This window comes from Mustelus asterias, chromosome 7 (assembly GCF_964213995.1).
Source record: "Mustelus asterias chromosome 7, sMusAst1.hap1.1, whole genome shotgun sequence".
Classification (NCBI taxonomy): domain Eukaryota; kingdom Metazoa; phylum Chordata; class Chondrichthyes; order Carcharhiniformes; family Triakidae; genus Mustelus; species Mustelus asterias.
In genome coordinates, this window is record NC_135807.1 from 36150320 (window position 1) to 36163173 (window position 12854).

Genomic DNA, 12854 nt, shown 5'->3' on the forward strand with positions numbered 1-12854 from the left:
GAATTGGAGGTAATGTTGTTAATTGATTGATTGGGATAAACTAGGATCCTTCTCTGATTGGAAAGATATGAGAAGTGGTGTTTCCCAGGGATTTGTGGCCACAGCTCTTCATATACATTAATGACTCAGATATAGGAATAAAGAGTTGCTTTTCAAAGTGTGAAGATAAAAGTATAAGTTAAGTGAAACAAGAAGTTGTGTAGATGGTAGGTGGAAGTTACAAGACCTAGTGAGAGGGAAAAGCTTTGGCAGATGGAGTTCACAGTGGGGAACTGTGAGGTCATCCACTTTGAATCTGAGAGATGGAATAATCTCTCAACGGAGAGTCAAGGAGCTACAAAGGAGCAAAGAGATTTATGCTGATCATGTAAGCAAGCTTGTAAAAGTTAAGCATACATACAAAAAGTAATCAAAAGACTAATGGAATTATATCCTTTTATCTCAAGGGGTCTAGAATACAAAAGGGAGGAAAGTGATACTTCAGTTGTGCAGAGTCTTAGCCAGATACAATGGCAAACACTACATTCAATTTTGGGAATCAAACATAAGAGATATATTAGCCTGGGAAGGGGTACAGTAACATAGAAATTAGAAGCAGGAGTAGGCCATTTGGCCCTTTTGAGCTTGCTCTGCCATTCATTTTGATCATGGCTAATCATCAAATTCAATATCCTGATCTCTTTCCCCTACCCCCCGCATATCCCTTGATCGCTTTAGCCCCTAGAGCTATATCTAATTTCTTCTTGAAATCGGACTACATTTTGGCCTCAACTACATTCTGTCGTAGTGAATTGCACACATTCACCACCCTCTGGGTGAAGAAATTTCTCCTCACGTCAGTTCTAAAAGGTTTACCCCTTATCCTCAAACTATGCCCCCCAGTTCTGAACTCCCCCACCATTGGGAACATTCTTTCTGAATCTACCCTGTCTAACCCTGTTAGAATTTTATAAGTTTCTATGAGATCCCTTCTCGCTGTGCTAAACTCCAGCTTCATACCATTTGGAGAAATACAGTTGCATTCCTTTAGTATCATTAGTAATTTTTGCATGTTACTGTTCCTTCAAGCCCTATCCGACTTAGTCTCTCCTAATATGACAGACCTGCCATCCCAGGAATCAGCCTGACAAACCTTCGCTGGACATCCATCCTCAGATAAGGACACCAAAACTGCGCACACTACTTGGGTGTGGCCGCACCAATGCCCTATACAATTGCAGCAAAACATCCCTATACTCAAATCCTCTTGCTACAAAGGCCAACGTACTAATTGCCGCCTTTAATGCCTGCTGTACTTTCAGTGACTGATGCACGAGGACACCAAGGTCTCGCTGAGTGTCCACCTCTCTCAATTTACACCCATTCCTATTGTTGCTTCCAAAGTGGATAACCTCACACTTATCCACTTTATACTGCATCTGTCATGCATATGCCCACACACTCAGCCTGTCCAAATCACGCTGAAGCATCTCTGCATCCTCCTCACAGCTCACGCTCCCACCCAACTTTGTGTCATCTGCAAATTTGGCGATAATACATTCAGTTCCCTCTTCCAAATCATTAATATATAATGTGAACAGTTGGGGTCCTCGCACAGATCCCTGTGGAACCCCACCGGTCACTTACTGCCAATCAGAAAAAGACCAATTAATGCCAATTCTTTGCTTCCTATCTGCTCACCAGCTTTCTATCCATCTCAAGACATTACCTGCAATCCCATGTGCTTTAACTTTACATAGTAGCACATACTTACCTGAATAATATTGGGGCTTAAAAGATTAAGTTATGAGATCAGGGTGCATAAATATGGCAGTTATTCCATTTGAGAAGATTGGATATTATAATTGAAATGATTAGTTAAAACAGTTAATATTTTTGTGATTTAAATTTATAAGTATTGGCAACCCTTTTTTTTTGTTCATGGCATGCGGGCTTCACTGCTTGGGATAGGATTTTATTGTCCATCCCTGAGGGCATTTCAGAGTCAACCACATTCATGTGGACCTGGAGTCACATGCAAGCAGACCCGGTAAGGACGACAGATTTCTTTCCCTAAAGGAAGGATATTGGTGAACCAGATGGATTTCAACTGTTTCATTAAAATTTTAATTCCAGCTTTTTATTGAATTCAAATTCAACCACCTGCCATGGTGGGATTTGAACCTGAGTCCCCAGAGCATTACCACGGGTCTCTTGGTTACAAATCCAGCAAAAATACCACTACGCCACCGCCTCACCTATGGAGATGAGAGAATGACTTATTGCAGACATAAGTAGCTGATAAAGCCAAGGGGCAGTTTTGATGCCCTCCCTAATCCATGTCACCTTACAGCTGGAGGATTTTGTTTGACAGAAGCTGGGATTGTAATGGAGAATAAACATGATGGTGGATCAACAGTACATGTTTGTACAACACTAAGGGTGGAAAATCTTGTGTTTTGTATACAGAGAATCTCCGTTGTGAAAGATGTCTGCTTCACTTCTGCCATCTTGTGTTTCCAAAAAATAAGGTGAGTGCTGAGAAAGAAAGGGTGGTTTTATTTAATGTACAGTACTGAAGTGATGGCATGATGGGCAGCTTCACACCATTCCGAGAAATACAGTTGCGTTCCTTTACTTTCATCTTTAGTAATCTTTGCATATTACTGTTCCTTCAAGGCCACCAAATTCATCACAGTCCTGACGTGCCACCTCCTTTAATATTGAAAGAAATGGCCCCAAGTTTTTTTATGCCCTTAATAACTGGCATCTGAGAATTGAACATAAGCAAAGCTTTGTAACCTCATTAAGAGATAGGAGTAAAGTTAGGCCATTAAGCCTCTTGCTTCTGTTGTAAAAATACACTCAAAAATATAATTTGGCAAATATAAAACTCTCTCTGCAGTACTACAGCAGACCCTCAGGATAAGCTGGACACCCTCATGAAAACTTACCATGAGATTGAGAGCACGGTGACCCGAGTGTTACAGAGGCAGTACAATCTCTCCATGGATGATCTGCTGCCGCTGCTTGTTTACGTGGTTTCCAGGGCAAGGTAAGAGGCAGACGTTTCATAGCATTGTGAAGGGCTGAATGAGTCATAACACCTTTTGAGAAGAAAGCATTGCTTTGAAATACCATTGACTAGTCAACATTTTTTAAAATTTAAGAATGTAGGATGAAGCACATGATCATTAATACTGGACGGTGGGATGGGGAAAACTATTTTCGTGATGGGCTGAGTGGCCTTCACCATAAGTATCCAACCACTTGTAAAATGATTCGTGAACTTTCACACCCATTATCCTATCCAGAAGTCATTTTCATCCATCAACCACTGATGAGCCTTAATAGGTTTGAAGATTGTCTTTTCCCTATTAACCAGTGTATCTTGTCCTATTTCCAAATTTTAATTAGAAATGTCCCAAAATAATATTTAGAATGAGATGAGACATTTCATTGCTCAGAGGGTTTTGAGTCTTTGGAGTCCTCTTGCCTCAGAGGATTGTGAATTCTCCTTCATTGAATATTTTTAAGATTGAGATAGATTTTTGTTCTCTCGGGGAGATAAGTGATATGCAGAGCAGGAAGGAAAGTGGAGTTGAGGCAGAAGAACAACCATGATCATATTAGATGCCCGAGCAGGCTTAAAGGGCTGTATGGTCTACTATTCTATAGACTTCTCTTTGTAGTTTCCTCCTGTTACCTAGGAAGTTTGAGACAGTGTAGAGGGAGCTTTACTCTATCTAATCCATGTTGTCCCTGCTCTGGGAGTGTTTGAAGTAATGTATAGGGAAATTTGCTTTGTATATGACCATTGATGCAAATAACCTGGGACAGCTTGATGGGACAACATAGAGGGTGTTTTACTCTGGACCTGATCTAGGAATGTTTAATCAGACTCTCGTCCGTGCTTTAACTAACCTGGGATTGTTCAGCAAGAATAAATGGGCCTTCATTCACACTGGTGGGATTCTCAGGTCCCGCTCGTGCGCCCCGCCCCCCCTGCCGTGGGTTTCCCAGCTGCACAGGATGGCTTCAATGGGAAATCTCATTGACAGCGGAGGGACCAGAGGATCCTGCCACCAGCAAATGGCGCACAGTCTCTCGCTGCTGAGAAAAACGCTGAGGAGAAGCCAGAGAATGTCACCCACGTATTTATGCATTGCAATCACCCAGCACTAAACTAAAACAAAAATGATTCAAATTTTACTTTTGTTTTCTTTTCACCATAGAATCCTGCACTTGGGCGCAGAACTCCATTTAATACGAGACATGATGGATCCTTCCACTGAGGGTGGGATGAATGACTTCTTGCTTACTGCCCTTGACGTGAGTTAGTAAAGACGGCATAGCCTCTCTTAACAATCCTTTCTGGTGGTCTGAAGCTCGATGTAATTAGTATGTCTCTTGATCTGAAGTTGAATAGTGTCCCATGTGAAATGATAGGCAACCTTCTTAGGCCGGGATTTCCTCCAATATCAGCATGACCTATTGCTGGCGGATGGCCTCTGATTTGCCCACACTGCCATCAAATCAGAAACTTCATGATCCGGATACTATTTCTGAAGGCCGTCCCAGGGCATAGCTAGCTAACCAGAAAACAATCTTCACCCAGTTGCATTCCCTGGCATTAAGCTGGTGTTACCCTGGGATCACCCTCTTACTCCCTAACTGTCACACTCATCTCCGAGCTCCCTTGGGAGTACTGCTCCCCAAGTGAACGCCGTCTTAGACCAGTTGTGCTTCATGATGCCATTCTGACATCATGCTGCTGTGGATGTATATTTTGGTGGGGGGGTGATGGGGTGGGATTCAGGCACATGGGCCTGATAATAAATTCACACAAATCATGAGGTTCCCAAAGTTCAATGTTGGGAAACGCAGTCCGCCACTGATGGAGGGGACAATTGCTCCCGTCGCTGAACCTATCCAACTCAATGGGAGTGGAACATTCTGGCCTTAGTATAGAATTTTTAAATGTCAGGGGTGGACAAGGTAATCCGCAGTTTGAGAATTTGAATTTGGTATGGACCATGAATCTGTCAGATTGTTGTAGGACAGCACTTCCTCAATACTGCGATGAAGTGTGAGCCTAAATTGTATGTTGAGTTGGGTTGAGTTGTATGTTAATTTGAAGCCACAACTTTCTTACTCTGAGGCAAAAGTGAGTCATATTGATGTCTGAATATAATGCATGCACACACATTTGAGAGCTGCAGAGACAAAACCTCTCTTTGTGCAAGTCTTGCTGCAGAGCTCAAGTGGATATACGCAATCTACAATTTGACACAGAGCATGTACTGTGTCATTAGAGGATCTATCCTCTGGAACAGACATTAAACCAATGTCCTACACTGCTTATGATTCGAAAGGAATGATAATTAGAAAAACTATGAATTTTGTTCTTTATCTGGCCAACAATCACCAAAATACCAGATAATTCATTTGTTCCTTTCTTTGGCCTGTTGCTATGCTAAAGATGACTGCAACATTTATTTGTCCGCAAATCATTATATTTCAAGGTAATTGTGTTTCTCTCTCGTATTGTATTTCATGACCTCAGGATGTTCTAAAGTGTATTTTTAAATTGAAGTCACAGTTGTAGAAAAGGTAGCAGCCAGTTTGTGCTCAGCAAAGTGCCATAAATGCAATGAGATGACAACCGTCAGATCAATTGGTACGTGTGTTTGAGGGATGGATGTTGGCCAGGACATGGAGAACTCGACTGGTCTACAAACATTGCCTTGGGATCTTTTATATCCATCTGAAGGGCCAAATATTTAAAGTTTATTTATTAGTGTCACAAGTAGGCTTACATTAACACTGCAATGAAATTACTGTGAAAATCCCCTAGTCGCCACACTCCGGAGCCTGTTTGGGTACACTGAGGGAGAATTTAGCATGGCCAATGCACCTAACCTGCACGTCTTTCGGACTGTAGGAGGAAACCAGAGCAACCGGAGGAAATCCATGCAGACAAAGGAGAATGTCTGAGCGGAGTCTGCACAATGACCCAAGCTGGGAATTGACCCTGCACTGTGAACCACTGTGCCTTAGTTTCATGGCACCTCCAACAGCATAGCACTCTGAAATGCCATCTTCAAATATGTTCAAGTGTCTAGTCATAGAGGTTTACAGCACGGAAACAGGCCTTTTAGCCCAACTTGTCCTTGCTGCCCCTTTTTAAACCCCTAAGCTAGTCCCAATTGCCTGCGTTTGGCCCATATCCCTCTGTACCTATCTTACCCATGTAACTGTCTAAACGCTTTTTAAAAGACAAACTTGTACCTGTCTCCACTACTACCTCTGGCAGCTTGTTCCAGACACTCGCCACCCTCTGTGGAAAAAAAATGCCCCTCTGGACCCTTTTGTATCTCTCCCCTCTCACCTTAAACCTATGCCCTCTAGTTTTAGACTCCTCGACCCTTGGGGAAAGATATTGACTATCTAGCTGACCTATGCCCCTCATTATTTTATAGACCTCTAATTTACCCCTCAGCCTCCTATGCTCCAGAGAAAAAAGTCCCAGTCGATCCAGCCTCTCCTTATAGATTTGGGAATTAAACACATGCATTTCCTTCTGGTTCAGAGGTGTGTGTGCTGTCACTGAGCCAAAGCTAAACTTGGGGACATTTCTCAGGGGCACTGTGTGAAAGTAATTTTAATTAACATGGATAGTTGTTGCTCTAGCCTGATACACAGTCTATCTTCTAACTACCTAATCTTGTCTCATTACAGTCTTGCTACCAGCACATTCAAAAAGAGGAACTACGGTCCAGGAGTTTGCCTAAGTGATGTCAAACAACACAAAGGGAACTCTTTGGCCCAGGAAAGCAACACTACAGAAATATAGAACAGTGTGAAAATTGAATATAATTGTAGGAGAGCAGTTCCTCCACCACTACTTCACATGATGTATAAATAGAATCAGGAAAAATATGACTTACTCTCTGGAAGGTCCCCCGAAATTGAAGTTTCACTTCAAGTGCATGGTCTCTCTTTAGTGACAGAAATTACTCAACTGTGAGTATAAGGTGGATATACGTTACCATAAAAAGAGACAATGGTTAAGTGACAGGAAGTGAGGCAATAAATTAATTCAAAAGTGGCAACATTAAAGTCTTCCATTTTAATTTGTAAGGAAGTGATTCAGTAGCTGTAACCACTATGAACTAAAGCATCAGCTCTGGAGTTTCCCAGCCTAGAAGAGGATTTTGTTACTGGATGAGCGAAGAGTGCCTTGAGCTAATAAATGGCATGGTTTGTCATTTAAAAAAAACACTGGTTCACTACTTCCCTTTAGGGAAGGAAACCTGCCATATTTAACTCATCTGGCTGGAGTATAATTCCAGTCCCACACCAATGTGATTGAAATTCCATTGCCTTGTATATTTCTTCTTGGGATGTGGGCAACACTGGCATTTATTACCTAAGAGAATGTGGTGGGCCATATGAGCAGAGATGGGCAATATATTCTAACCCTGCCAGCTTCTTGAAAGATCCAACACTTGTGTACAATGGGGTGCAATTCATAATCTGTGTTGTTAAACCGAGTGCTGCCACTTGCAAATATGGCGTTTCCACCATCGTTAGATCACTGGTGCACTCAAACTGCAGCATACTCCTGTTTCGCACTGAAAATTGCTCCAAAGCCCATTAACCAGGCAGTGAATCCTTTGTGAATTTTGTTTCATTTATGAGTACGTCTTCATTGAACTAGGGAGTTCTAATGAAGATCATCCACCTTGCAATGTTTTCAGTTTTGATTTTCTGATGATGTTTGAACCCATTAATTGAGTTGGAATCCTGTTCAGATGCCTTCTGCACTGATCAGCACTATCTGGCAATGACTAAAAGCGATTGTGTTGCAGTTGCTGTGCATTTTGCCAATTATTATTCTATGCAGACTGCATAATGGAAAGATATTGGTTCCTTCAGCAGAACTGATGGCAATTTGCAGAAAGTAAACAGGGCCAAATTTAGGGAACACAGGCTTGGGGCTAGGGGAGATACAGTGGTCTGATCTAATTAAGATGGTCAATGTTCACCCTCTTGGGAATCCTAAATGAATGGCTAAGGCCAAAGCTGCAGGAGATCAGTCAGATTGAAGACTAAAAGAGATAATGAGACAAATCAAGTAACTACACCTGGCCTTTAAAAGACTGGGAGGAAGTTGAGATGAAGGTGAGAAATTCCATAGTTTATACAAATGTATATTAGAGAAACTGGTGGAATTCTCCCATCACTCCTGTGGTGGGTATGGTGGCGGGTAGGAGTGAAGAATCTAGCAAGAGCCAAAAGGTCAGAAACCTGCTCGTGTAATACCAAGTAGTAATTCTCTCAGTGGCAGGTTGGTGGTCTTGTTGGCCTGTGTTTTGAACTCCAACTTGCATTTATTTGCATCTCATAAATGTTCACTAATACATCTGCTTACCAGCATCCCATCAGACCTTTCACTCTTGAGTCATACCAGTGGGAAATTACGTCGGTCTAAATCCCAATTGCTAAAGAGTGGGGTGGACAAGGCAATCCGCAGTTCACAAGAGATTTTGGTGCGAGTGCAACACTGTCATTGTGCTGTGCTGCTCTTGATGTACTGTTCACCACTCTGCTGGAGCAGACTGGTTCCTGCTCTCTGTCTCCACGCTGAGCTGGCCTTCATGGACTGCACAGTGCTGCTGGACCCATGGCTGTTCCTGTGTCACCTGAGACAGATCAATATTGTGCCTGTGGTTGGGAAGTACAAGCGGCTCCTAGGCACTGGTGCCCCACACCAATGTTTTTCTGGATAGGACTGTGCTGCAGGACCCACCGTAATCAAGATCTGAAGTTTGACCGGGGATGGAGTGTGTGGTGAGGCCAAGAGGGAGGGGGTATAGCAGGGTGGGTAGGGGCAATGTGAAAGTAGGGCTCTGCATGGAGGTGAATGAGGATGATGAACAATGGGAGACAGAGGGTAGGGAAACTGGACCCTGCCAATGTTGCATGAAAAGCTCACCAACAAGGGGGGGGGTGGGATTAAAAGGAATAGCATATTGTTTACTGGTAGGGGTTGTACGAAAACTCCAGATGCACTGGGCAGAGGACCAAGTGGGGCATGGGTTGCCTCGCAGGTGATGGCTTGGGGGAGGGGGGTTGAATCAAGGAACAGATTTATTCTTCAGGCTGCTCACCTTTTCTCTCTGGGTTGTTGACATCCTGCATGGTGAGCGAAGACAGGCGAGTTGGAGAGAGTGATATTTAAACACAAGTCCGGCACACTCGTGTGGTGCCAGGACCTTTGAGTCTGACAACTGACCGGCAGACCTACCGACAGACCGGGAGCATTGCAACTGGGCACCAAACCCGTTTTTTGGCTGATGCTCGATTCTTAGTAGCCGGAGGGAAACGTGCATATGCATAATTAATGAGGTTCCAAGTGCAGACTCTGATGCGGGATCTTGCCATTCTGGTCAGCAAGAAAGGCGCTGCTGAAGCCGCATGCCACCACATTTAGCCTCAAAATGGAAGAATTCCAACCTGAATCTCTAGAGTTTATATTTAAAAATGTTAAAGGGACACCTCACACTATAGGATGAACTGAAAATATTAATTGAATGTCAGCTTTGGCCAGGCTGTAAGAAAAAAGAACAAGAATCATTGAACTAAATTTAAAGTGGGTCTTGGGACAAGTCTCAAGCATTCAAAGTGGGATCCAAGGGTGGTTTATCAAGTACCTGAGGAGGGTTTTTGAATTCGAAACTACTGGAAAGACCAGCCTATAGGTTGAATAGTTATTCTTCATCTTTTCATATATCATATTCTCATCCTTTCTTTTGGCCTTAAACCTCCACATAATGTTCAGCTTAAAGGTGTGTTTTATATTGAACTTTTGGGGCAAAATATTCATCTGGGTCTTGCAAACAATTTTGTGGCTTGCAAAATGCACACCCAACTTTGTGCAAAGATGAAAATCCCTCGTAAAGTTTTGCACAAAGGGCTAAGTTGGCAGTGGATTTTGAGCCGCAATAGAGTGCATGGATACGGAGTTGAGCCAGTTAGAAGGCCCGTCTTGGTTCACCAAAACAGTAGACCAGTTCACAACATTATTCAAGCCTCAACCTAGTTCCCCCATGTCACTTGTACACCATCTACACCATGTAAACTCCATCGGCACTTTGGGGCCCAAGGTGCTATGCCACGGTGTCAGTATGTACCATTGGCACTGCCAAGGCTTGAAGGAGGGTCGAGTGGGGGTCTCAGGAGAGTGGGAGCTGAGTGGGAGTTTCAGGGCATAGGGGGCTGGGAGGTTGGGGTCACCCTCTGGCATAGTGTTTGGGCGGGGTGGGAAGTGACCTGTTATTTGAATAGTAGGAGGAGCATTCTCCCTCATTGAGGGGTTGGTGGTTCTCCCCAGACCCTGGGGGTCCAGTGCGCCAGGTGCATGCTAGTCATTAGCAGCACTATAGCCCACCCCGTGCATTTCTGGAGAGGCGGGTGAATGCAAGTTGGGGGGAGGGTGCGGTGAATGGGCTGTCAAATCTACTAATTGTATTGCAATCAGTGGCTTTGCATAATTATTGGGTTGCCACCTGCTCTGGGTGGGAACACAATTGGGACCTACCGACAAACCGGGAACATCGCAACTGGGCACCAAACCTGTTTTTTGGCTGATGCTCGATTCTCACCGGGGGCTAGCGGACCCAGAGAATCCCCCCGCAGATTTCCTGCAAAGAAAATGTGGCTGTTTGCATAGCAAAACATTACTCTGCACCTAGACAAATTTGGCCCTTTGAGTCAAAAATATTTGCACCACTTTGTATGAACGAATTTCCATTTGCAGCAACTGCAATATTAAATTTGTACATGTGGAATGTCAACACCCATTTCTACGCTCTCATTCAAAGATTCTAATCTGCTCTGATGCATTCCTATCACTGGGGTGAAACTGAACAACTTGTTGGTTTGTCAGTCCCATTATTGCAATTTCACATCACGGTTATGAGCGGGTACAGCTCAGTTACGTTTACTGTGGGGTATGTATCTAGCTGCAATTGGAACAAAAACAAAGCTAAGGGAATCAATGAATGACAAAATGTTTGTATATTATGCTTTTGTAACCAAATATTTTAATGAGATATTGCAGATTATACTATCTTGAATAAAGTTTTTACACTTTTAATCAGGTTTGTTCACTATATTTAAACAGTATAACACTTTGGAAGGTGGAGGAATCCTCTGTTCCTTTAAACATGAAGACAAATGGGAGCAACTGTTTCTTGATTTTTAATTGGCACATAACAGGTTGTTTAATTATATATTTCCCTTGGGTTGCATGTAGCAGTGTCCTGGGGATTAAACCAGAATTCCTCCAGACTAATCCTGAAGGATTGGCAGTCAGTTCTCTCGTTCCGTTCCGGTCATCAAGGAACAATCTATAATGCTGTTATTGGACTATTTGATACTGGAGGAATCTAAGCCGAGTTCACTCTTCTCCACAACTGCTGTTTTCTAATGATTACTCTTCCACATACCCCACTCTCTTTGACACTGTTTTAGGCTCCCCACTGCACTTCTGCTTGGTGTAAGATCTATGAATCCCATGAACTTTATGGGCTTATTTTTCTTTGTGCCACCTATAATACAAGAGATGGAACCTCCAGGAATTTTACTTGAAACTTCCTGCTCTACAGAGTTCACAGCACTGGGTAGGCTTTGGTTTTGCAAATTCAAAAATAAGTAGGAAGTGGATGCCTAGTAATTTTGGTTACTTTTGATGTACTTCTCTAAATTTCTAATTCTAGTAATAGTTCTTAGGTCCCTGATTCAGTCTCTCGTCAACATCCTTAAGAACTACCTACCTTTAAATCGAGGCACTCCAGGGATTAGTTTTATTTCTCTTTCAACTCCCCTTTATAAGAGTTCCGAGGGCTTCTCTGTGTATTTCCCTTCAATAACATTCAAGGATTATCATAATTCAATGTTCTGTGATTCCAATTACAAATGCTTCTCATAGTCCCAAGAATGCTGAATTTGGTTGGGAATGCTCTTGCGTTACTATTGTAGTAAAGCCACCTTTGTGGGCTGCCCCCTCCATAAATTTGCTGTTAAGCAGCAGTCTCTTTTGGCGATCTAGACCCTGACAAAGACCCTGAGGGTTGGTGTTTAACTCCTAGCAGTACAGCCTGGAGAGCCACTGTGCTGCATCTGGATGTAAATATTCATGACCTAGCCATGTGACAATGGAGACACTGTATTGGTGTCAGTATCTATGCTGTAGTGATCCTGTGTGACAATGTTGGTAGCATGACCAGTTCATTTACTAAAATTGGCAGTCTTCATGCAAAGACCAACATGTTTCCGTGCTGCATTGCAGAGCTGGAGAAGGTCCAATACAGGTTAATACTCTGGGCTCTGCATAGAGCTGTGCTGTTGCTATTGATTCTGCTGCTGCTTATAAAGAAGCACCCACAAATGATTTTTTAAAAAAAGTGTATATGCTGGAAATCTGATACAAAAGCAAAGCATTGGAACTCTTGTGAAAGGAAAAATAAAATATAAGTTTGTGAAGGTAGGTCTACATTTTTGTCCTTCTCATTCTGACCAACCCACTGCATTTCTATCAGCAACACAGCTGGCGGTTTCTCCATTTTCAATGAATTCCAAAAGGTACACTCTTTACTGTGGGGATCTGGACTACAACACTGGAGGCCTGTACCAAGCTACACGCCTGTAGAACACAGTTCTCCCACAGGGGACACAGGTAGATACAATTAGTCCCATTCTTCAAAGCGACAGTGAAAATAGGTATATAAAACTTTAATCATTTGTTTCTGGACAAATTCTACTCGATTTAAATAATTGCACATATTTTGGGAGTGTTTTCTATAACC

The 12854-nt window shown here is 42.8% G+C and overlaps 1 protein-coding gene across 2 annotated transcripts in view; it reads left to right on the plus strand.

Moving 5' to 3' along the window:
• LOC144495630 (ALS2 C-terminal-like protein) overlaps positions 1–11141 on the plus strand; it is a 104780-nt gene extending 93639 nt beyond the window's left edge. For both annotated transcript variants that reach the window (XM_078215864.1, XM_078215865.1), the window contains exons 25-28: positions 2449–2510; positions 2885–3034; positions 4215–4311; positions 6721–11141. In XM_078215864.1, the coding sequence (XP_078071990.1) occupies positions 2449–2510; positions 2885–3034; positions 4215–4311; positions 6721–6777 (366 nt within the window). In that variant the 3' untranslated portion in view covers positions 6778–11141. The remainder of the gene's footprint in view (positions 1–2448; positions 2511–2884; positions 3035–4214; positions 4312–6720) is intronic.
• Positions 11142–12854: the final 1713 nt, after the last annotated feature.